The sequence below is a fragment of the Aquila chrysaetos genome, chromosome 1 (genome assembly GCF_900496995.4).
Source record: "Aquila chrysaetos chrysaetos chromosome 1, bAquChr1.4, whole genome shotgun sequence".
NCBI lineage: Eukaryota > Metazoa > Chordata > Aves > Accipitriformes > Accipitridae > Aquila > Aquila chrysaetos.
Window position 1 is genome coordinate 55,877,303 of NC_044004.1, and position 26,475 is coordinate 55,903,777.

Consider the following 26,475-nt stretch of genomic DNA (forward strand, 5'->3'; position numbering starts at 1 on the left):
ATTTCCTGAACGACCACTGGAACAGCATCAACAATTAGCTCAAAGAAATTTTCACTTACCACTTGTGATGGATTCATTTGTAGTTCTGTTTTCAGTTGTTGTCAGCACTGACATTTGCAATGATGTTGATTGTAAAGCTGATGTGCTCACAGCTTCCATTACTGCAAGAAAGGCATTCACATCTTTATTGATTTATTTTATCATGCATAAATAAACATCACACACCTCTAGCTGCCTTCTCTCAGAAAGGCAGTGAATTTCTGTTTAAAGTCTGGCCTTTACAGTCCTTTCTTACCCATGCATTTTTTAAGAGGATTCAAAGTGCATGTGGTTGGTATCAGAGGGAAAGTTTGGCCTGTGGACGATCCGCAAATTGCCCACTGAAAGTTAGCAGCTGTACCTTCCAGCCATCCCCTAAGGAAGAGGTGTATGCTCTTTGGGAGTTATACAGAGGTGCCTGACATGACTTCCAAGGGAGGAGGTGAGGGGAAAGGCGCCTGGCATGGATGGATGGGTTCACTGTGCTGCTGGACTAGACTGCTGACCAGCACTTTGCTGCATGCCTGTTTAATAGGTGGAGGGATGTAAACTCACTAGAAAGACGTGTGAGTGACACACAGGAACACAGCTTATATATTACAGGTAAAGAACCAAAAGGGAAGAGACTCTACTAGTCTTTGTGCAATTTTTTCCTCTTCTCTCTGCTGTCCACCTCAAGCCCAGGTTGAGCCTTCTCGCCACACCCTCTTCCTCTGCACCCAGATTTCTGGGGATAAAAGAACACCTGGCAGCCCTTCTTCTGAGGTGTGCAGCAAAGCTTAGGACATAGTCGATGAGATGAATAATATTCTCTAGTAAGTGATAGTTCTCCGGGTGAACTTGGTGCCCTTTGTAAGGTCACTCCTTGTAGTTCTTTCCTCCAGAGGGGTGAGATTTGGAGGCTGAAGGGAAGGGAAACGGCTCCCTCAGGCAGCAGGGATCACTTCCAGCTGCTGCTGGTATGGAAAGAGGGGAGCAGAGTTGCCCAAACATCACTAAGGCAATAGCAAGGTTTAAATCAGTGTGTCTTGCTGCGCATGGATGGCATACTGCAGGTCCTATGTGAGCCTGACACATGCTCAAGCGAACGGACTGGCCAAATTGCTGTCGAGGAATCTGGGCTGAAAAAGCCATAACGAATCATTTTAAGAGCCCAGCTTTCAAGTCTGTAATCTAATACAAACAGAAAGTGCTACTGTCAGCTACAGAGGCTTATTTAAATCCCTGACAACAACCCAACATGTGTCCTACTACCTCTTCTAGCACTTTTCACGGATGGGATACATGAAAGAATAGGAACAAATCATGACATGACATGTCATTTTCTCTCATATGACTTGAGTACTTCTAAATGCAATGTTCATACCAGAACTTTTAGAATATAACTTATACTTTCTTCCTCCACTCTCAGTCTGCTGGCTGTTCACCTAGAATAGCAGTGCCTCAAAGGATGGACCTCCTTGGGAGCTTGCTCCACACCCACAAAGTGCTTTAATCTCATAGTGGGCTTCTGATGCTTTTCTCATAGGCATAAATAACAATACTGCTTTCCCTTCTGTGACAAAAAGCTGCAAGAGAAATTTCAGTGAAACATTTGAAGGGCTCATTCACTGTGAGGTGGTGGGCCTTTATGAAATAGCTTTGAAACAGACATGAACATCAGGGTTTCTGAAACATAAAAGAACTGCAACAGAATTTGAAAAGGACTAATTCTTCTGTTGTAATAAACATAATATATGCATACTTCACCTGGCTGCATCTTATTCACATCCATTACTAGCACTTCAAGTGTATACATCATAATCACCTCAGTGCTTTCAGCTCCAAACCAGACTCATTAGTATCTCTAGTTATCAAAAAATAGAATCCTGTGTCCAAGTCTTCTTCTCTCACATGCATCACTTATTAAATGCAGCAGTCTTCAATATTCAAACTAATAAAGGAGTTGATATTTAGCTCACATGAATGAAATACGGTCAATATTGATTTTTCATAAGTACAAAGCTACACAATAAAGAGAACTGAATGTGTCAGTTGAAGATGTAAGCCCGAATCACAGACTTTTACCATCTGAAGCAGGTATTTTCTCTGTTAAGTCTTCATAGTTTTAGGACTTTAAGTTTGATCTAGTTAAAACAATCACAAACAAAAGAGACAGACAATGCAGCTTTTGAAACTGAGGGCACTGGTGCCATCCCCTTGCCCCCAAAAGTGAATCTCGACATCAATAATTTCAAGAAGTTATCAGTAGCATTTTTGCAAATGACAGCTTTATGCACATGTATTCTCTCCTACTAACTGAGGCCCAACATTGGCATATATTGTGTAATTCTTTACTATCAAAGTCCATGCCACCTTCTGTCACTCTACACCCATCAAATCAGCTACCCCCTGCTGCCATATCCCTTAACTGAGGCTGTTTCCCAAATTATTCTCAATCTGACAACCTCTTGAACTATGAGTCTTAGCTAATTTATTAATATCTGATCACACTTGAAGCACTCCTTGAGAGCACAGGAACACACAGAATTGCAGCCTTTTTCACCTGAAACAAAAAATGCATCCTGCTCAAATTAACCCTCCCTTACTAAGATCCCTCAATCCTTTCTTCTCAACAGAGTTTTATAAGAGGCCCAGATAAATACATTGCTCTACAATCACCTTACATGAAATAATTCACCTAATTTCTCCCAGAAGTTGGAAAAGCTGAACGCTAAAAAGGCAATGGGAGTTTCTGAATACCAGATAACAATGAATTTGAACTCTTACCAGGTTTTGTTGTTGGTGTAGATGTGGTTGCATTGATGTGACTGATTAGAGCACCATCTTCTGAAATAAACACAGAATCATATTACTTCAGCCACCTTCCAGATCTATTTAGCACTACATAGGCATATAAGGCAGAGAGTAGGAAAGACCCTCCTGGAAAATCAAGTTCAGAAGCCTATTAGCAGAAGCAACCAAATCATGTAACTGCTAGCAATCTTTTCAAGCTGTATCCTAAATCTCTTAGCTTTGCCCTCACTGCTGTAATGGGGACCATCTGCTACAGCCTCCCCCCTTGGACTGTGGGTTGTTTTCCAACAGCTATTAGTGACTCTAAGACTAGTTTGGAAAAAAAACTGGAGCAATTAAAGGTTTTTTTGCTACATCCTCCTCTCCTTGAGTACAACTGCAGCTGCTCTGGGTCTTCAGGGTGGAGGATTACCTAAAATAACTGGCTGCAGGAGTAAGCACCCATTCTCCTGCCTTGGAGGAACAAAATTGTACTAGCTCCCTGGCTAGAACAAGCACTTCAGGAGGGCTTTTCAGCACCACCCTGATCACTATATGTGAGGGAAAGGGGGGAAGAGGAGAATTCACAGAGCACTGCTCGGGAAGCACCAGGTCGAGTAATGACTGACTTTCCCCATTGCCCTTAAGGCAGTGCTCTGGCTGTTGGGAGTTTATTGCAGTAAATGATGCCAGTCTTAAAAATCCTATGTCAAGTTAGTAGGTGAAAGTGTCCAATATTACAAAACAAACAAGCTGTCCAAAAAAACCCCCACGAAACCAAAAGCAAAATAATATCTATATCTTCTGGCTGTGCTGAAAAGTTGTAACAGCGTAACTCAACTAGAGTTTTGGCCTCAAATAAGATTTTCAGTCTCATTGCTGGGGTTTTTGTATTTTTCTACTAATAGGAGTTAGGGGGGTGATAAAGGGGGTGAAAAAACTACACTGAGTCAGAAACAGTAGCATTTCTCAACGATTTTAAACTGCTGTGAGACAAGGATGGGTACATTTGGGGAGGAAAAGATCAGCTCTATGACGGAATGGGGGAGCAAAATGGCACAGACTAATCCCCCAGTGCTTTCAGGTTTGGAGCGTGACATCCTGTCATGCTGCATTAGCATGCTGTAATACAGACATCGCAAAACTGAGTAAGGACAGCATGTCACTATTCTTGTGCGACTCTATTCATGGTAATATCTGCTGGCATTCTCTCTTTTTTTGGCTACAGGGCAGAACAGCCAGCTTTGTTCCCTTTGCTCAGCATGCTGCGCTCCGATTAACATTTCACGAGCACCACCCGAGGCCTGCCAGAGTCACAGATCTAACCTGGAAAAAAATAAATACATAATACAATTGCAGGAGCTCTGCGAGCACATATTAAGGTCTAGTCAGATGAGCCCTTACAACTCCTCTTCAAGCAGTGTAAGGCGTTATCAGCCCTCTTGGCACCTGCACATTTCTAATGGGTCTCAGCTGGGATGTTGCCCCTTCCCAGTGAGCCCCACTTTCTTGGGTATCTTTTCTACGTATGCTGCTGCCTTCGTAATGCCTCGTCACAGCACGTGCTGGCCCAGTTTGATGTGGGCATACCCCATATCAAATTAAATCAGTTTCCTATGGGCCTGCTGCTGCCTCAGCCCCACTCCCCAGGACACATGAATACAGTCAGGCTATGCACAGCCCCTTGCACACTGCGTTTAAAAATACTGTTTTGTCTGCCATTTAGTTACCCAGTCAGAATAATGCTTCATAACCCACACTTGAAATACTTGAAAACAAATTTTATCCAAATAGACCAAAAAGCAATCTTGTTTCCAAAAACAACGAGCATTTTTCCGTCTCTTCATTCTCATTATGAGCTGCTGACAAATCTCCTGTAATTCCCCATGCCACAAGGCCACAGCACTAAAACAGAATGTTTTTTCAACAGTGCCTACATTTCATACGGTTTATTATAACATCTCTCAGTAACTACCACGTCTGTAACACCAGCTAAACGTGCTAGCTGGCCAATTAGCTCATTCCCTAACTTATTCTTCCCCTAACTCAGCATGACTTTGTGGAAAGCCCATTGCAATACTTAGATTATTCATCCTTTAAAGATGTTCCATTTAATAACCATGTTGATAGGCCGAGATTTCCTCAAAACTAAAAAAAATTGAGAATTTAAGTCACAGTTTTGTTATGATTCACAATTTGCTGATTTTATCACAGGCTAGAGATAAACTAAGGTAAATTTGATTAGCAGAGTAGAATAAAGTAGGGTCTTATGAATTAATTATTTTCTTAAAATGGTGGATAATTAAGTATACTTTAAAAACAAGTTGAAAGCAACATGCAAAAATACTTAAAACTCACCAGGATTTGGGGGGAACTGGTTGATTAAAAGAAGTGATAGAACTAGTGGCTTATTATGCTCTTATTTGCAATGTTAAGTTGTGACTAAGGAGAATCCTAGGGGGGGATAAAAGCAAGAGATCGAAAATGATTGATAAAAGAACTTTGGCCCATTAAAGACTGTTGCTAAACAAAAAGAGAGACAGAAAGATTAATTTTTCTGCTCGTGTCAGGTTGGCTGCAGCCTCGGATGAGGGACAACCACGTAAAGTTAAAATTGCATGGTTTTCAACAAATTTAGATGTAGTGATCCCTTTCATATGAGAGCACCTCAATGTACTCTGATGTGGGAGTAGCCAAAATCTACTCAGCAAGTGCTCCCACACACAACCCCCTCCCATTTGCCATGCTTGCTGGCAATAAACTCAGTCAAAAGAGTGTAGGTGACCTGTCATGTAGCACTCATGTCTGGAGAACACACATGGAGCTAAAAGATGCTCAGAGCTGACACTGGGCTGATAAAGCAATGACGGTGGTGGTGGGAAGACCCAAAAAGAAAAAAAATGTGTGTAGAAGTAGATAACAAGGTGAGAAGAAATCAGAACTGGGAGAAAGATAACAGGACAGGAAGAAGATGAGAGGGGAAGGGCAGGAAGGCCCAGAGACAGTAAGACAATAAGGGTGGCAGGGCAAAATAAGAAGGAATTAAGAAGGGCTTGAAAAACATTTGACCCATGGCCACAAGGCCAAAATGAAAAAAAAAAGTAACTGTTGGGGTTTTTTTTTTCTTCATGTTCACAGAATTTCCCTATATTGTCTTTTCTGGCTTGGATTTAAATGGTACATTTGTTCTAAAATTAAAGCAACAGTACAATAATTTGTATCTGGTTTTCAGGCATGGTTTCAAAATGAACAAACTGAAACACTAAACTTACTTTCTTTTTTAAAATTCAGGAGGAGTCCCTGAGTTCAGCCAGGGCTGACCAACAGCCACAGTTGTCCTCAAACTGCAGCTTTTGATGTAGGTAGGCTTCAGTCTCCAAGGTCTGAACTTAGAGCACTTATCATTTCTTCCCACCCCCTGGCTATATTATTTTTACCTTTACACTGGGAAGACTAAGATAAGCAGGTTTTGACCCTGCCTTAATTAGGTGCCTGTTATTGCTATAACCAACACAGAAAAAAAGCAGAAATGACTGCATGATATTACATCAGTAGTTCTGTTTATACACTATAGGATACTACAGGGCACAAACCACTAAGTTTAAAATGCCACACGAAACAGCTAATACAAAAGTGAATGCCAAAAAGTCAAAACAAAAACATTTTTAAAGATTAATAGATTGTTCAAAATATATATTGATTGCATTCATTACATGAATTACTAAATTTAAATGCTGTTTGGTTTGGCATCAATATCTGATTTTCAAAAGAAATTACGTTTATGGAAAAGTTGCTATCATTACAGAAATAGTGAGTGAAATGGCCTGTTTGACATTTTTTTCACTTGACCTTCCACTAGGTAGACAGGAGCATATGTTCATATTAAAATCCCTCCATTCAGATGAGCACTGGTTAGGCCACAGCTGAAATACTTCGTCCAGCTTCGGAAGGGTGTTGACAAAGGTGTGGATGCCTGGAGCAGGGGCAGGGGAGTTAATGGAGAACCATAAAACTCATCAGGAATCTAGAAAAAAAAATGATCTCTCAGGAAGGATTGCAAAAATTGCATTTGTTTAGCCCAGAGATGGAAAGATTAATGGAAGGCATGATAACAGCACTCAAGTAGGTGAGGGGCTGCAACAAAGACAAAGGAATAAACTTCTCATTACATCCACTGAGGATGAAACTAGAGGTAATGGACGAGGGAAATTTGGACTAGAAACGTTGCAGGTTTTTTGGTGCCTGTGTCAAGCTGACGGCGTAACAGCCAGAAGCTAGTGTTTTAACCATTTTCCTTATGAGGATGCAGGATATTCCCACTCAAAACCAGACCAATATTCAAAAGGCTGTAGCTGGGAGCAATTAACAAAGAGGTGTCCTGAGGAAACCTGTACGTGTTAATTCCCTGCTTCAAGGCTATAAAGCAGAATCTACAGGTGGTGTTGTCATATTATGTTTGTTTATTGTATATTATGTTATATTATGGTTGTTTGTGTGACCCTGGGCCTTTGCAATTATACACAAGTCATGCAGAAGTCAAAGTTGCTTTCTTGCTTTGTCTTTCCACACCATCAGAAATAATTGCTTCCTGGAAAAAGATACTATTTCATAATTCTGCCAGCCCCCACAATGACGATAGAGCCTCCTGTAACAGCTGCTCCAGCAGTATCCATGGGAAGCCTGTACACTTCATCTGATGTTTTGTCCTTTCTGGAGAAAGTTACAGCTGTCCTTGTGACAAAAGCTGGTACTGATATTCTCAGAGTTCCCAATAAATAGCTGCTGCCTGGCAATGTACACAACTTGTTTACTCTTACCTTGGAGGTCTGTTGTCTATTATGTTTTCTCTTTCATTTTCATTTATTGCTGCTTCACCTCTTCATTCTCTTAAATGATCCTTCCCTAGACCCAGTGTAGTTCTTACACTTCTCTTATTTCTGTTTTCACCCCTCACCCATCTTTCTTTCCCAGTTCATGACCTTCTATCCTAAACCTGGAGGTAAATTTCTTATTTCTTTTGTAATGCATTTTTGTGCAAAGGTTCACACATCCTCCAAAGAAAAAAATATGGTTTGCCTAGATGAGAAGTTCATCTCCCATCAACCAGTCATCGCACAAACACCACCCCTATGTGTGGAGAGCAAAAACAAGTCTTAGGCACTCCCTGAACCCTACTCAAGCCCTCCAAACAGAACTCAAGTGCACCTGAATACATTAATTTAGGGATCAAACTTAAGGTTTAATTCCTGATGTAGAAATGGGCCTTCTACACGGGCCTTCTACCTGGTGAAGTTTAGCATTTAGGTGCTCTTGGCCTTTCCTCCTCAGTAATGTTTTGCGGAGGCCCAGGTTGCACTTCCAGCTGAGGATGAGAAGGTAGAAGCAGTGTTCAGGAAACGCAGGCTCAGTTTCCTGCACAGCTTCAAGGTAATACTCGCCAAAATACATATAAAGATGCTTTAAAGTAGCTGCCACTGATGGTTATGGCTGGTTTGTAATGATACGGTGCTGGCCAGTTCTCCAAGGATCTACCCGACTTCTTGCATGTCTGTGGCATCCACGCTGCAGTATTGTGCTACCATAAATAGTATGTGAGCTTGCTGGTTTACAGCTCTCCTGGATATATCATCACAAATAAGATAAATAGCTACAACTGCAGAGTAGAGATTACTCTATCCTCCCTGGAATGTCTATGTAGAACAATACAGTTTAATTAGTTTAGGCGGAGCTTCTGGAACTTAATCTGCCTCATTCAGGTCAGCTTGGGTATTTCTATGCATTTTGCCATGTAGACACTCCCTGTGTCCCATTTTCCAATCGCTAAAAGAGTAGTAATAGTATGTTCTTATTTTCTAGAGGACTACAAACTGCAACACACAATGGCACCACATGCTGGCATTAATGAAATTATGCAAGAAACAGAAATATTTGCAGGTCAAGATCTCAACTGCATCTGCAGTTTTTATCATTTGGATCTTCCATAATAATAATATGGATACAAGCTGCAACATTGGCATTTGCAACCAATCTCAGCTTTCTCAATATTTTGCTTTGTCTGAAGCATGTGTTCAGTGCAGAATCAACCCTCTGAAAATACTAGAGATCTGTAATGTAGGACAGAGCAAGGAATGGGATTAATTTTAGATAACTTGTTATTTCAGTCCTCCCTTTGCATTTCTGCAGTTTATTTTATTTCCACTACGTACAGCTTTTTTTCCCCACATTCTAATTGCACAAATAAGAGCTACCTAATACCAAGAGAAATGCATTGCCATGAAATCTGCAGGTTCAAGACAGGCATGTTTCTAAGAGCAGAGGGGTTTATCTACAGTGTTTCAATAAATCTTAAGAACAGTCATCCCTGTAGTACTTTCAATTTAATCTGGAGTATTTTGTTAAGACTGAAATCGTGATATGAAACTTCCCCAAAATCAAAAAACAGTGTTGAATTGTGGTCATAGGTTAGTCACTGGTTGGCTAAAAATGACTAACCCATACTATGCAAATTATTTAGAAAACCAGCAAGCACTGCAAAAAATCTTAGAGGAAGCATAGATGCTTCCAGATCACAAAAACTTCCATTTGGGATGTACTGTTAGAAGAGGCTTATGTGCAATTTTAACAGTATTGTTGGAAACCAGCAATTCCTTTCCTCCTATTCAAAACCTGTAAGATCACAAATACAAAATCTATAAATTAAACATTCCAGAATTTTAAAAAAACATAATAAAATATTAAAAGCCTGCAGATATTTTGTTCTAAAAGAATTAATTTGATAAAAGTAATAGTCTTTCTAGTACATTTAATTCTTAAGGACTCATACTTTAAATCTTTCCTCTATTGTCATATCAGCTAGATTTTAAGTGGGAATCAAGGTTCTGATGGAATCCAGTGAATGCCTGGAGCTGATAACAGTGCGTAGTAAAGGATGTTAAATTAAATAAAGCCATTTGCAAACTTCATGAATTTGAAGGAAACAAAGAAAAATACACAACCTTCATGTCTTCGTATTTCTTCAGTATGCTAAAGCAATACACAAGGCATGGCATGCCTCACATACATTCAGATGTGTTTGTAACAGTATCTGCACACAGCTATTCACGCTGTGACAGCACTTGGTGAAAGGAAAGCTGTGTCCCTAATAACAGTCCCATGCTGGATCGCCGCCACTGCAATATCATCACAAGTCAGAATTGCAAAGTGTTTTTCCAGCCTGGTCTCACAATGTTTTTGCACTTCCGCAAACGCTCTTAACGCAGCCTTCTGCAACATAAGCCATTTTCCTTCTCAGGATTTTCTCCATTGTGAGTATCTTACAACAGCAACTGTTCTGGGTCCGCATAGTCCTTCCAAAGTTACACTGGTCATGTTTAAGGTGAACCCCTGTGAGATGTGGTCAGATATTACAGGCAATGCTAGAAACCATAAGGCAGGGAGAGAGGCCATGTTCTTTGCTGCCTGATGCCAACCAGCTGGAAGCCTGTGACTCCCACTGCCTAGGGAGGTGGGAAACCACCTCCCGTTTGCCAAGCTGTTACCTTCCTTTCAGTCACGCCTGTCTTCAGCGGCAAACTGAAAACATGCTATTCAAATCCTACACGTTGAGATCTTACATTTAAATTCAATTTTCTACTTTCCCACTGTAGTTTCTGGTCCTGGTTTGCAGGCTGGTGTCACAGGACAGAGATGACCTGCTATAAAAGAGTTGGAAGAAACATCGGCAGGAGCATCAGGGAAGACACCAAGGCATGAAGCAGAAGCTACTGGGCTGGAAGGGCATAGCACCCTCCCTGCAGAAAGCAAAAGCACCTGAAAACAGGAGACAGAGGAAGACATTAGGGAAGGGAGAGCATAAATGCAAAGCCCTGTGGCTGCAAAGGGAGACAGGGACAGGCTGCTCTTGCAAGGCCTGGGAATGGACAGCAGCAACTGGGGCAATGCGGGACTTTGGCTCTGCAGAGGAAACGCAAACCGGGCGGGCTGGAGGCACCCACAGCAAGAGCTGAGGAGAGGAAGGAAAGGGAGGGAACTGCCACAGTTTCTCCAGCAGGGAATTGGGAGAGGGCAGGAAACGCAGCTTTGGTGCCGGCAGCGCCCCAGTGCTCCTCCTGCTCACTCAGGCGTGTGGCTAGCATGACCCAACACCAAGCACTAGCAGAGAGCTGCTGGGAATTACCAATTCCCCAGGCAAACGGTGCTGTTTCCACAAACCCTGCTCAAAGCACCCAGCAAACAGCTCCTGCGTTGGTAGCCACCACACAGAGAAATACTGAAAGAGAGCTGCCAAGGACCAGCCTCAGCTAACATGGCTGTAGGTTGTTGAGGGCTCCCCCTCAACAAAAATAGTAATGAGAAGAGTTGGATGAGTGACCCTGTGTTTTATCAAGTATCTGAAACAACCCAAGCACAGCATGCTTTGCCTCTCTGTGTGTGTGGACATAGAAATCTGGGCACTTACCAGCCAGTTTCATGGTTTCTTTTATTGACTCAGAAGAAACGCAAACTCCCTATCAAAAGCTTTTAATCACAAGCTTTCTCAATGCATTTTCTGCTCCTACATAAAGCATGGTGGATATCTTTATTACTGTGTACTACAGAGGGATGAGCACATTGTTTGCACTCCATAAAATAATAAATGTGCTCAGCATGCTCATCAGCACTCCAGCCTGCCTTGGATAAAGGCTCCAAGCTCTGCACTTCTCTTTATTTAAACCTGTTAAACCTATTTAATAGGTTTTAATTAAACCCTTTAAAGCTATTTAAACCACCAGATTGTCACCCTTCGATGGTGATATATTTGTCTGTCCATGTGTAAGATAAAAGGTAGGAGTAACTAAGGGTTATTTTATGGTATGAAAAACAAACTGCCACCCCCCTTGTGTTAGTCATGCTAAATCAATTTGAAAATGTCTTTAATGGGTGCAGTTTTATATAGAAAGAGCTTTTTACATATTGTGCATTGCTGAGCAGAACAAGAAAAAGAGAGGAGAGCCCCCTCCCCTGCAACAGGAAAGAACAGGAGTGTTGGTGTAAGTCACCCCCACCCAGAAGGTGGAGAGAAAACTACGTCCTTCTCCGGGTAATGCTTACAATGCTTCTTCCTTACCATGCTATTTGCAAGCCTATTTTTGTTTCCCAGGAAAGAGTGTGTTTGGATAGGGCAAGCATAAAACAGCCAGAGGGGAAGCTGAGCCCAGGTCAATCGGTAGCTCTCCTTTGCAATGTGCTGCAGCAGTTACTAAAATCATAGTTCTTCTACTCTATGTTTGTGATCCAAATGTATCTCCAGCAACATGACTAATTGTATAATTCAGGAAAGGGTCACTGCAGTGTCTGCTGTGATGTATTTATTTCTAGCATATCCGGGATCAGCCTAGACACCCATTTCAGCCACACCCGCCCATGCCACACTGTTCCTGACAAAGCTCTGAAAGCCTCTGGAGCATCAAAAAACCTGTTCCCATCAGAAAACTTCTGTGGAAACACTGTAAATTGCTTCTATAATTAATGTAATTCCATGCTCAATGAGTCTCTCTTCATCTTTTCCACATTGCCTAGAACAAAGGTTAAATGGTACAGAATATCCCAAAGGGAAAGCCCAAAATGGGCTTTGCAAGCCCAAAGTAGAGTACAGTCTCACTGGAGTTACGTTATATGCAAGGATGAAGGATATACTTTGAAAATATCTGGTTGATGCAGCTGGCACATATAGCTGATGAAGACCTCCTTGTCTGCAAATATCCTGCCAAGCTGATTGAATACTCATGTTATTCTGAATTTCTACCAATGTGATACAACGGATAACAACTGCTAAGCTCAGATATGAAACTGAAATGCTCTTCTCACATGCTTTATGTTCCAAAGTATTCATATTAAAAACCCAAAGTTGTTACTAGGAGAACACTTGAAGCAGAGGGTCAGCACTGAGGACCTACACTGTCAAAGAGTGGTGGGAACTGCTGCAATAGCCACACCAGCACGCACACTGATAACCAGCTTCCTAGTGGAGCAGAAAGCAGACCATATTCGGGATGCTCAGGCTTGTCAAAACCCAGGGTCCCAGTCAGTGTGCTGGGAAGTCATGGTGAGCTGGGAGCTGATCATCTCATGTTGGTGAACAGCTACAGACATCACTTGTACTTTTATTGGCAATTAGTGTAATTTTATTCCCCATAACAATTACAACTATTGTGAATGAGTTGTTCCATTCCTACCCAAACCCCTCTGCTTTTCTTCTCCCTTGGCCATTTTTTCCATAAATGACCAATCCCCATTTTCCATTTTGCCCCTGAAAACAGTATTTCCTGCCAGTTCTTGGAAATGCAAGGTGAAAGCAATTAGGGAGGAAGCAGACAGTGCGCTACAAGAAAGTGTCACTAAGTCAGTAAGATAAATTGTGCACTAGTTCACCTAAATTCAACAGCTTTAAGATGCACTAGCCACATGACTCCATTGGCACAGGGAATGGCATGTAAAGGGAAATAATGGCTTCCTCTGAAGCAATTTGAACTAGACAGGATAAAATGAGCAGAGAACCAAAAAACAGTCCTGCAGTGGGAGGTTCTTCCTCTAATACCTTTGCTGTGTCCTCCCCTTCCTGTCATTAGCACATCTCGGGGATTGGGTTATTTGGCATTGATCTCCAAGTTCTTCCAGTTGTTACATGTTGGAAACTACTCTAGCGAGTTGTTGCAAGTGAAGCCCAACAGTTTGGTAAGTACATTTGCTGCCTTCTGAACCACAGCAAATATATTAATACTCTTACAAGAAAAAAACACCCTAAAGGGAAACTAAAGCTGCTCTACTGTAATAGCCTTTCTGGACAGCCAGCTTTTGGGGTTGGCTACAATTTCCAAGACCTATGTGTTTTGTGGCAAAGCGAAGTTAAATTCCACAGGATGTCCAGAAAGCTCCATAATTCAAAGAATTCAGTAGTTTGCAAAAAGAGATTTTAACAGTCCTGTGCAGAAATTAATTAAGTACAATAGAATTGCACGCTGGCTCCAAACGTTTCTTTCAACGTGCCACAGACTTCTGCCTTTATGACCATATGTAGCAGTCAAGAGGAAATGAGGTTTGGACAACTTGGTAGGAGTTTCAGAGAGTCTGTAATTCCTGGGCAAAAAAAAAGCCCAAATTTTAGCTTTTGAGGACTTTGCATAGCAGTGGAAGCATTAGCCATGTATCATGTTCAAAGTCGCCCCTCTCTACCGGACATGACACGGGGCATTTGGCGGTGAAAACATTTGAATTTCTCATTTCTTGCCAGAGCAATCCTTAATTTTTTGCCATTTCACCTAGCAATGTTTGGTGATACTTTTGCTTCCACAGCCTTTGAATGAGTTCGCAAACACTGATATTTACATCATCTATATTACTGTGATATATGACCCATGCTGACATGAGGAGGGGTAATTCATCTGTCAAAGAAAGATGATTCCAGACTGTCCTCATACTGGGATAGATAGCACCACATGCATTAACATTTAGAAGGTTATCAACACTATGTTTCAAATAAAAGCCTAGACTCAATGTTGAGCATGTGAAGAAGTAGGAAAACTAGTAAAACATGAAGGAATATATGGGGCTCTGATCACTTAAAATAATTATCATGCAATGAAAACATGCCTCAACAAATAACTAAGGTATTTTACAGAGGAAAATAATGTGAATCCTTGGCCAGGAATGTTAGTAAATCTCCTGGCACCGTTTTCCTCAGACTAACTAAAATCCAAAGCTTTTGCCATTCTGATGAGTTGTTGCCTCAATAGCCAAACCTGTCAAGCCCAAATACAATATTAATCTCCTGCTAAAGATTATGAAAGGAGAAATCTGCAGGAAGCACAAGCATCTCATTAATATAATCAGGGATTTAATTGATTTAACCCTAAAGTTTTGATTACACTGACACTCCTCAAACCAAGTACCAGACTGAGAAATCATGGCGTTAAGACAAACTGAATGTGCTTTTTAGAATGATTACATATCGTAGAAATCTTCAGGCAGCAAGGCTGGTGTAGTGCTCCCATCCTGGCAAAACACGTAATTTCATTCTAGTGATAAGACAAGGCAGAAAGGTTGCAGTGGATAAATATGATGCAAAACTATGTGTCACTTGCTCTGTGGTTTCAGCAACCTGAGATGCGTTGCTATCTACAACATGCAGCTAACACCCAGGAGCATGTTAGTGCCATTGGAAAAGAGAGATTAAAAATTGTTGTAAAAACACTCTATTGATAAATAGGCTGGGATTTTCACCTGTACCCAAGTCAGGCAAGCATCCACTTCCCACATAAAAGCAGTCAGAATATCCTTGCCCTGTTACTAGCTTGAAACATAACCTTTGGAGCACTAGCTAGTTAATCTGGCCTGAAAGGGGCCGTTGTCTAGCCTGGCAGCCAAGAAAAAAATTATTTGGAATTAATTTGACCCTGCCAGACCAGGCTCCAGTACATGTGCGGGTGGCATCAGAGGGCCACTTAACCCCTTTCTACCTCTCCTGCAAGGGGAGAACACCCCAGCAGATCACACCTGCTGAATTTTGTTCCCTTAGAGCCATTATATCATCAAGTGATCGTCAGAGCACAGCTTTCTCACATAGGGAGGTAGGTTCAGAAGGCACAGCGTAGAGATAGCGTCATATTAAATTGTGTCAAACCACTTTTTCTATTGCAGCTAGGTCTGGCTGATACAGTGTGCTGCTGTTAGGGCATCCAAGGACCCACTTTCACAAGATGAATGCCAAGGTATCACTACCTGATAGCTCAGGTGCTGGGACAATGATGGTGGCTTGCATGGCAGGACATGGTGCGACTAAGGGTTTTGACTCTTCTGTTTAAATCTAGGACACCTATTTTTAGAGTGCTTAGCTGAAACCAAAAGTAAATGTTTGTCTTCTAGGGGAGCCAGGTCTTTAATTCTTGACTTGTATTTGGAAGTAACAGCTGCTACACACACAAATCCAACATTGTCTCTCTGTTTACAGAATTGCAAAATAAAACCATTAAAGGGTCTTCTTTGAGTTGTCTCAGCAAAAAATACAAACAAACACCCCCCCCCCCCCCGAAGAACACAAGTAATAAGGATGTCTTTCCGATATGATTTTACTGTGGGGCCTTACTCATCTTCAGACTGTGAAGTTAGCCTGGCTACCAAATGGTACCAGTTAAAAAAACTCCCTTCCCTAGGTTAAGAGTTTCTTAAAGATTATTTTTAATTTGTATTTTTGCAGGTTTTTCACACAGGACTCAGATGTATAAACAATTGGAGACCAAATTCAAGGTCCTTTCCTATTTAGAAAAAAACGACAAAACCAAACCAAAACATAAGCCTCAGCAGATCTTTCTTCCTAATTTATAAAGGAGTAAAGATAATAAGAAATCTAGGTTTTAATCCAGATAAAAGAGAAAGCTAAATAAAAGAGAAAACATTGAGGTAAATTTTCAGAAGAGACAACCATTTGTTGGGCATGTTATATGGCATTATGTATTCTCAGGTTTGGAGCCGAATGCTGCAGGCAACTTGCCCTTCAAATTCAGTTTCCATTTATTTTGGCTGCAAATCATAATCTCCTTATCAAGCAGGTATCAAGCCATCTGCTTCTATCCTCAGTAAATGCAATAAACCTGCATTTGGGTTTGGGGCTAGAGCAAGCAGTTTTCTTCTGTCCAGTAATAAATACACCTCGAAAATCCATTAGGCAAAACTGACCCAATATAAGAAAGCTCCAATAAATGAAAGGAATGTGGCAGCGGGGGGGTGGGGAGTGGGAAGAACAAACGAACGAAAAAAATCTGTACAGGAACAAAAAACTCAAAGGCTACGGTAAGCTCCAGCACTACAATTTGATTTTTGAGAAAACTAGTCTTGCAAACTGCTAGGAATGGCAGAAACACACAAAACGCTTTTTTTTTTCTTTTTTTTTTTTTTTTTCTTCACAACAGGCAAACTCTCAAGACATTTAAAGTTTGGGTTCCAGCAAGCTAAAGGTGTGAAAAAGCAGCTGGTTATCTAAAGCCTATTCACATTTCTCAAATTTTCAGAGATGAGACAACAATTTGACTGTGACAGCCTGTGCCTTACTGGTCTCTCCCAGAGCACAGCCATGAATAAATAACCCAGAATAAGGGGAGACCATGCTCAAAAGCTTTAACGGCTAAAAAAAAGTTTCGTTAGTATTTAATTCTAAAAATTAATTTTTTAAAAGACTTGAAGGCTTGTGAGCTGAGAGCACAGAAGATGAAAAGGAAAAGGCTATCCATCTCCTCTAGTTAACATTGATAAGAGCAGAGTTCAGGCAGCTGCAAATGTACATAATCACTACAGGAGCCCTGGTTGAGTGGAACTTTTCTCAAGCTATCAGCCTGGGAGCCAGGATTAATCTGCTCTGTCGTAGGGTTGGGATGATGTCCCTGGCTCCACAGCATCCCCTTAATGGGGAAGAGGATTGGGAAGCACATAAATTAGGGTTGATCCACCGTGTAACGGAACAGCTCCAAATGGCTTCAGTGGCCTTTGGAGCAGGCTCTCAATGCCAAGATTTGCTCCTACCCTTCCAAAATGAAAAGTACCCTTGTTTTTTTGTAGTGCCATCAATTTTGATGAGAGCACTCTTGGAGAAAGGTATTGCTCGCTGTCAACAGGGGTCACTAATCAGATGTTAATAAACCCACCCACTGTACGTCTACAACACGAGACAGTACATTCCAGCTCCTACATTTGACTGCATAACCTGAACACATCCAGACTGATGCTAAGAGGAGCACAACCTCACTCTTTTCTGCTATACTTTCTGCAAGAAAGAGACCTGAGCACCTGAGTGAGAAGGAAGCTGTGGTGTGCTACAAGCACTTTGCGGAGGACATCTGCTATGCCATGTAGCAATAGCCATGCTGTTATTACAAGGCCAGGGCACAGGAAGATGTAACCTCTAAGCACTTGCATTATAAGCACATGCCAATTCCTCTCCCCTCATGTTTTAGAAGAATAAACTTCACCTTTACACATTTTAAAAGTAATTACACCTTAATGCAGACTCAAGAGCATTTATATTTGATTACTATTGTTTGGCAATATATTCTTTGATCCATTCCAGTGCTGTCTGTTGTTTAAAGCTGGAAATGCTATGAACCAACCCAGGAGGCATTTCTATTTGAGATACATTTTGGAGCAGGTAAGAATGAAGGGCAATATGCCAGGAGGACTGAACACCTTGAGATGAGCATGAAGGAACCCCTGCTTTAAGCATGTCCTTTAGCTCTCAAAGGGTTGAGAAAAGCCTCAAGAGGAAGGACAAATCTTCAGGAGGCTATTGGCCACCACATCTGTACATAACTGAGCCTCTAGTAATTTGCTGACAGAGGGTAGACCCCACCAAAACATGAGGGACTTCTGAGGATGCAAGATCCCAGGATGAATTAGAAAATTACCAAGAAAGCACCACCAGCATACAGGCTGAAGACAAGGCATGAAATTTGGAAGCCCCGCAGGCGACTTGGTACGTTCTTTACTAAGCACAATGGAAATATCCTTGTCCACTTCTGCATGATTTACAAAAGATACAAAGACAAGCAGCTTGTGTGTATTATGTGAAGAGGCTGCAAGCCCACATGTTACTTGTTTTGATAAGCTTTGAAGACAAACTACCCCAAAACCTGGGGGAGGAAGTATTAAAACACCAGGGTGTGATTTGACCTTCTTTAAATTTTACTGAGCATAATTTAAAAATACTAAAAGTGTTTCTAAGCAACTGGAGAAACGTCTTGCTTCTGGCTCCAATGCTCAGAAAAGGGAGACTTGAGCATGAGGGAGATTGGTGTCAGCCTCCTTACCATCCGTTCCTCTCTTCAGATTACAAAATCCTGCTGTCACCACCCAGATGTCCAGAACACTTTAGAGACCACAAACAGTGGAAATCCAAAGACTTTGGTCCAGCCTCATATAACAGACAATAAAACTGTTTCTGTCTTAACGTGTCAATGCACGGGATAGCCTGAAGGAAGCTTGCCCAGATTATGTACTTTTACTTTCACAAGGTAGAGGCATACTCCAAATTTCCCCCCCCACATTCTTCATCTTCTACTGTGAATTTACCAACAGAACTTCACTACTGTGTCTACCTTGCAATAAAGCATTTAAAAAAAAAAAATACTTTTACAGAACCAAAATTGTTCAGAGCAAACGTATCCTATATAAAATTTGCTTATTCACTGTCATCAGTTCTGTCCTGCTCATATCACGCAGAGGAGGGAAAATCCTTTTTAAAGAAAGGATTGTATAAAATTGACAGAATTCCTCCCACCTTTGCATGTTGCCTTCTGATAAGCTTTATGGACTGTTGTGTTAAATATGCTTCTTTTGATCCAACTCCACTTTGCTTTTCAGAAGTTGTGAAATTAAAGGTTTAACAATGACAGGAAGGCTATTTTTACTAGAAGTAGCAGACAGAGAATAAATAGTACCTCAACACAGACTTTCAGGGCTTGTACTTACTTAACATAGTTTTAAAAGCAGTTCTTTCTGTGGCACAATCTTATTTTTAATCTTCTTTATTGATTTTTTTTCCCTAACAGCAGGGAGCCCAAGCAATAGCATAAGCTACACCACACAAGACGTTTCTAGATTTTAAAACGTAATCTGAGCAAGAGTTGATTACCTTTTTTTAGATCATTTAATCTAGCATTATCAATTTTTTCACTTCTGATTCATAAAATCCCTTACAGACAATCTATAGGCATTTGTGGAAGCTTTAGTTATAAGTATTCACTCCAGAGAGCCAGCAAATGAAAGTACAGATAAAAAGCAGATTTGACTTCAAATGTATCTTTTGACAAAGATGATGATATACTCTAGCCCTTGTTACAGTTTCTTTCACCCTTTCAGGTTTTACTAGTTAATTCCACTTTAAAAGCATGATTTTTCAAGCTGAAGAATAATGAAAACAGCAGTTCAGTGACTATGTGAACACCACAAAGTTTGATTAAATCTGTGCATTTGAGAATAATTTTTAAAAGACATTGCACTCAGGAACTAATATCACCCCTAGGCTTGTATCCCTCATTATTTGACACTCAATAAATCCCGTAAGCCCCTGTATCTTTGGGGGCAAAACTAAGATAATTTCTGAGATATACCCTTGGCTAAACACATTGCTGGCATGGTGCCAGGGAAATGCATCAGGATAGATTTGATTTGCAAGAGCAGTATTTACAAAATCTGACAGACATTTCAATTCCCCCCTTAAAGACATCTCTACAAAAGATGCTTTATTTCAATGAAAAAAAATAGAACAGAAGACCTTTGTAAATATACCGCTGCTTTTAACTCCTCTCAGACTGAGGAGCTTCATGACACCTAGAAAGAGAGCTGTCACAAAAACACAATGCAGGAAAGTTTTTCACAGAACACATATAACTCAACTACCAGTTAGTACCTTCTTCTCCTCCAACACGCAGTCTTTCAATCACTGAACTAAAAAGACAAAAAAAAGGCATCCAGCTACTGACAGCTAAGCTTTTGCTCACAAAACACCCCACAGATGTTACAAGTCTATCCAAAAAAGCCAAAGAACTTACCTCCTACAGTGCAAACACAGAGTACAGCTAGGAAAAAGGCAGCAATCCCCAGGAGCTTCATGCTTGGTGGTGGTGGTGGTGGTGGTGGTGGTGTTGTCAGCTCTCCCCTACACAGCTGGGCAGGGAGTGCTCTCTCACTCTGAGGCAGGCCTTAATTACTCCATGGAAAAAGGTGTGTAGAGACTGTGCCTAGTCACTGCCCATTCCTGCTTATTTTGGGGACTTTGATAAAGAACAGGAGGAAACACAACATACTCCCTCTGGGAGTTCAGTACGGAGGAGATTTATTGTTTCAGTCCTTACAGGAACTCCTTTTCTTTGGCAGTGAACTGTGTTTTTGTTAATACATTATTTTGTTCTTCTTCGGCCACGAGGTCAGGAAGGTTTTTGAACAGAGGCAAATCTTTCTTTAGAATATGCTATACATCACCAACTTTCATACTGTAACTGGAGAAACTTTTAAAGGGGACATTTATGAGCAGTGAGGGAGCCCAGATAGTGGGGAATAATGCAGCCAGGAACAGAGAAGCAAAACAAGGAACAGGAGCCCCCACCTGACTCTTCTTTGTGTTGTGTAAAGTGGCCTTGGTGAAAATCACAGCTGCTTCATGTTAAAGGCAGAGAGAGTGCCTCCTGAGAGACCTGCCATCCTGCAACCCAGAGGATGAAAGGGGCCACTAGCACAGGGCAAGGAAGTGACTGCAGCAAGGTGCCCCAGCAGGGAGAGGCTCTGGGGTCCGCAGAGTTAGGGCTGGGGTGTGTGTGTTTTTTTCCTTTAAATGAAAACTGGGCCTCTTTTTTTTTTTTTTTTTTTAATTTGAAAAGTTGCAACTAGCCTTGACTGTGTCTGCTCCATTAGTAATGGAAAGAGTTGTTTATTCTTCTATATAGATACTTGCTGTGCTATGAGATGGGAATACAGTCCCCAGAGTGAGCCTCTTACCTGGGCTGTCTAATAAGCCAGGGCAGAATTGCTCTCTTCTCCTCAGGACCTGCTGATCTGGGAAATTTTCATATCCCTCCTTCTCACAGCCATTTCTCTGACTTCTGTGGAAGAAACCCGAGCAGAGGTCTAGAGTTAAAGGCTATCAAAACACGATCTCCTAATACTCTTGTGCTCTGTGCCTTAACGATTCAAGGCAGCTGATGGCAATTAATCACAAAACTTCAACCACAAGGAGAATGCGGTGCAGTACGTTTGCTCATCTCCCTCTGTCAACTCTCAGGAAAATTTGGCAGAAAAATTGACCTCACAAACAGCCTGACTCATTAGATAGTCAACCCTACTTATTGCAGTAATTAAGAATTTTTTTCTTTCCTCATGACTGTTTCTCGCTATAAGGGGAAGTTTTGAAACGGCTTTGCATGCAGGAACTCCCAGGAGCTAAGCCACAGTGCTTCCAACAACAGTACTGTTTTATGCATGGGATGAGGATAAACGGCAGCAGCTCAGCATCATGTGTGGAATAACTTTTATTTAGTTAAAGAAATTACATTTTTACATCTTAAGGTTATGATGCATCCTCTGCCTACTGCAGGTGACAGAAGCTGGTGCTCAATAGAAATCAGATGGTAGACAATGAATTTCTGGCATATCATTTGGACAAACTTAGGTATTTGCATCCACGAGAGATGCAAAAACATGCGTACTCCTTAGCGAGACTGTGTTTTCACCATCATTAGAAAGGATCACACAGTAATACAAACTTGGCTCAGAGTAGAGGTGGGCCACACAATGACACTTTTGTCAAGTTGATTGGAGCATATGGCAGGGAGTTAACACCAGTGCTCTGTTTTTATGCTATTTTTGTGCCGACATAGGACCTAAAGTTAGAATGGGCTAGAAAAGCAGTAAGTACTGCAGCTGAAAGCCTTCAAGCAAAAAGATAAATCTGAACATGGAGAGTGAATTCATCCCAGGTTAGGGCTGTTTCTGATGTGATAAGAGGGACTTTAACTTTTCATTTACTGCATTGCCAAACTATCACCTGAAATGTTAATTCTGAAGAAGGATACAGAAAGGAATATTATTTTATTGACTGAAATGAAACCTCTGCAAAATCTAAGAGCCCCAAGGACAGGATCCCTTCCTTGGGTTTTGAGACCCACAGAAACTATCTGAATGCCTAAGAGAGTATTGATTCAGTTCAGTGCTGTTCATCTGAGTAGCAGCATCCCAAGGAGTCCTCAGTGCACTGTTGCTGCTGCTGAAGATGATGACTGCGGTGATTACCTGCAACTCACTGAAGGCAGAAAGGGCATAAAGTGTTGCAGCCCTGCAGTAGCTACTCATATCACAGGTGCAAGTATGGAAAAGGCTCCCCAACCTCATGCGAGGGGTTGGGGGGGAAAGAAAGAGAAAGGGCCAAGTGTCTTTGCCTTACACCATGTCATGCAACTCAAGTTGTACCTCAGAGAGTCCTAAGGCAGCTTACTGCCTCCCGGAACATCAAGAGAACTGTGCCCCTCTGAGATACTCACTAACGTCAACATCAAAGGCAGCTAACTTTTGCTAGATCAAACTTGGTGTGGATAGCAGTAGCACACACAGTAAGGAATAGAAGGGGAGCAGCTCAAATAACTCACTGAAAGAAAAACTCTGGCCAAAGCTGAGTTGTGGCTTCTGGCTTGGAGTATCTGAGCTGCAGAAGAGAGATTCTCACAACTCTTGTCAATGGAAACATTTTTTTCCTTTAAAAAGAAATCATTTAAGGTTTTAAAAACTTCCAGCGATCTTTGTAGCAAAAGATTATTCCTCTATGTGTTCACTGAACAGAGATCTCTTTTCCTCCTTACCAGCAAATAAGTTTTCCTTTATTGAATAAATGTTTTTCTTTCTTTCCTCAAACCAAGAAATTTAGCTTCAGTGCCAACGTGTGCTTTGTTTTATGAAAAGAAATTTGGTCATTGGTACTGCTGCCAACTGTGGTATTACTGCCAATACTGGAATATCTGGAGTTTCACTTTGAGTCCCAGAACAAGTGACTGTGTGACAGTCTCAGTTTCCACATTTTTTCAAGAAAGATTTTAGCCCTCCTAGTTGCAGAAGAAAACTTGAAACATGACCAAAGAGCACTCTAGAGAATGAAAGGACTCTCTGTTTTAAAATACCGTTATTTTGTAGTCCAATAATGGTTGGGGTAGCCTGAGTTATATATTTATTTTTGCCAGTGTGGTATTTCATTATTAAAGGGAAATCATTTACTGCCACAGTGGATTTGCAGTTACAGATTTATTGGTCTCAGGCTGTATTTATATATTCTTTCTTAGTTCACATTGCTTGGAGCAAAACATTGCCTTTTTATGCACAGTTCTCCTATGAGGTTCAAATAATCCCCTTCAGATTTAGAGAATGTAAAAATTTTACATATCATTCAATATTCTTGAAGCACCACTGCATAAAACAGGAAATAATATGGACAGCCATGCTGCCTTGCTGTGGGCTACTGGCAATTCCAACATAGGTGCAAAGAGTAAATTTGTCAAAGTCTTTACAAAAGCAAAACCAAAAAGATAAAAAAGATGCACAGTCTTTGATGATTTACTAAAGTGAAGAAACAAACACACTGACTAAATTTGCTGGCCTTTCCCATTGATGCTTGCTATCCCTTCCACTGATGGTTATTTTAACTCTTAACAGCAGAATGATAGAAAAAGAGCAAGCTAATCTCAATTTCCTATTCTTTTGCTATGTCTGTATTTCAGCAAATATATCTAAAGTGATATTTTATCAGAAATTACCTAAGACTTACCTGTACATTTGGTTATACTCCCAGAAGCAGGGTAAATTTACATTGAAAAATGCAGTTGTGACAGTGTAGAAATACATTGTTTAGTTACGCTTTCTGTCCTTTTTAAAATTGTTTTTAAAAGTGCTTGGTTTAGTCTATTACATATATTAAAATTTTAATATAAAGTAGAATTCTAAAAAACTTGAATATAGCAGCATGAAACCAAGATATTTTGATGGTTATGTATAGAAGTTACTCTGAAAATTCATTCTGAGGGACATTTTAAAATGTAGATATTTTGTTCTGAATTTCTTATGGAAGCACTGGAACATCTCAGGGAACAGAAATGTCAGTACCCAAATTCCTCTGCACACAATAATATTAAAAACGTGAAAGATCAGGCTCACAAATGTATTTAAGTGCTTAAAAAACCAAGATAGCCACCTTTTCTTTGTAGCACGGAAATGCTTAAATCTCACTGATTTTATTCAGAGCCAGCCGCTAATGTGAAAAATTCCACTAAATCTCTAAGTGCCTAGATGCCTTTATGTAGGCACTAAAGACCAAAATGCATTTAGGCTGTATTCAGTACTCTTTTTACAAAAGATATTTTCAAGGCCAGGTCTAATAGAATTACTGCAACTCTAGCTGTCAGGCTTGAGTATTGTTTATTTGCAATACCAACAGATTCTGTAAGGATATCTGTTACTGCAGAACATGTTTTTCCTACTCCTTCATACCTGGAGCTCTATGGATGGACTACAGGGAGTGAAAATATGTTTGAATATCCTCAGTTTATTCACTTACAATTGATACAAGTCAGGACCATATTTGTAGAAATGTAGTTGCCACTCTGCTAGAGTGCCAGATTTCAAAGGATGTTGTATGTTTGAGGTATTCAGTAGATACATGTCACTGACAAAAGGGTGCAGCAAATTTACACTCCCGAGCTACCTCTGTCCATCTCTCCCTTACTGTACACTCCCATTGCTGCTGCTAGCAAAACACAAGATAGAAAGAGGGCTCTGCACTTACGTGTTTTGTGTTCCTGTTCCCAAAACTCTATTTCCATTCTGAGCCACAGTTTATTTCACCGTCTCATGGGCCTTGTGTATCAACAAAGACAGTCTCATTTTTGTGCTCAGTCCTTACTTCCTAATCCAGTAGACAATATATTTTAATGGAAGGACACCAATTTACCCTATACCTGATGACCTGGTTCATTGGCTTCAGGAGTTACTCAGATCTGTATTATGTACTTGAAAAGCTGTATTTGGCTGTTTTTTGTTGACTAGTCTCCCTGTGGATATCCCTTGACTTTGTAAGCTCCTTGCTTGGAGTTGCAATGTGCTACTTAACAGCCAAGGTCTTTCTAAGGGCACCATTCTAGGTCCATTCTTTCTCTACTGGTGAGTTACTGATGTATAGATATTTCGACCTTGCTTGTCAGAGAGAAGCTTGAGCATAACTACAGTGGCAGAGAGAAGAAAGCTATGGAGGGAAATGTACCATTGCCCCAAGTCATATGTCATGCTTAGGTATGGGGAGTCAGGAGAGCTGGGAGAGAGAGACCATAAACAATCAGTCTAGGGATATAAAAAACTTGGGCTTGCAAACTTAGAGCAAGGAACTTCATGTCATGTAAAAACTCACACAGAATGTGTTTATAGGCTTTGCATCCTGTCGTGAGCTAATGAAATGGGAAACAGTGAGTCAATCTCAGTTTCTCATGTTATTTGAAACGCATGGAATGATTATACGGTTGGCTGTCTCAGAGGAAACAAAACAGAAGTATGTGTTTGAACCATGCCTTAATTTTCCAAAAGGCTGAATAAATCCAGCCACTATCTATCCAGACATATATCTCGTCTTTGTTGTGGTAAACTGCAATGAGCTCATTCTTCTTGGGCCTGGTTAAAAAATAAGCAGCAGTATGAGACTGCAGCGGACCTCAGTACTGAAAATTAAGATGTACTTTATGTTCCAAGCATACTTGTCAGTTTTCCTGGGCAAGATGTTGTTGGACATTAAGCTTCTGCCGAGTTGAGTTTCTGTGGCTTCTCTTTTCCATTTGGTTTCCTCTGCACAAGCAGTGGAAAAATGTATCAGGTTTCTTGTCAGTCCCACGAGGGGATACTCTGTGTGTTGGTCTGTCTAAGGTATAGTTTTTAACAGTGTCAGCTTTGTTTTCAGACTACTAGTGCCAGAAAAGAACATCTTAGAACATTATAAAGTATCTGATTATAAAGAGGTTATTGTACTTAAATACAAGTATTATAGCTTTCTCAACAGCTAACACTATGGCTCTGCTAGTATCCCAGCATCTATTATAAACCTATGTTTTCATCCACTCATAC

General features: G+C 40.8%; 1 protein-coding gene across 3 annotated transcripts in view; it reads right to left on the reverse strand.

Annotated features, from left to right (window-relative positions):
* The window catches only part of EMCN (endomucin), a 56,469-nt gene extending 35,804 nt beyond the window's left edge, over window positions 1–20,665 (reverse strand). The window contains exons 1-3 of one of the 3 annotated variants that reach the window (XM_030024486.2): window positions 20,388–20,634; window positions 2,809–2,868; window positions 60–161 (exon numbers count right to left, since the gene is read on the reverse strand). In XM_030024486.2, the coding sequence (XP_029880346.1) occupies window positions 60–161; window positions 2,809–2,868; window positions 20,388–20,448 (223 nt within the window). In that variant the 5' untranslated portion in view covers window positions 20,449–20,634. Of the gene's footprint in view, window positions 1–59; window positions 162–2,808; window positions 2,869–20,387 lie in introns of all 3 variants that reach the window. The other 2 variants (XM_030024476.2, XM_030024467.2) reach the window with 2 other exon arrangements.
* Window positions 20,666–26,475: the final 5,810 nt, after the last annotated feature.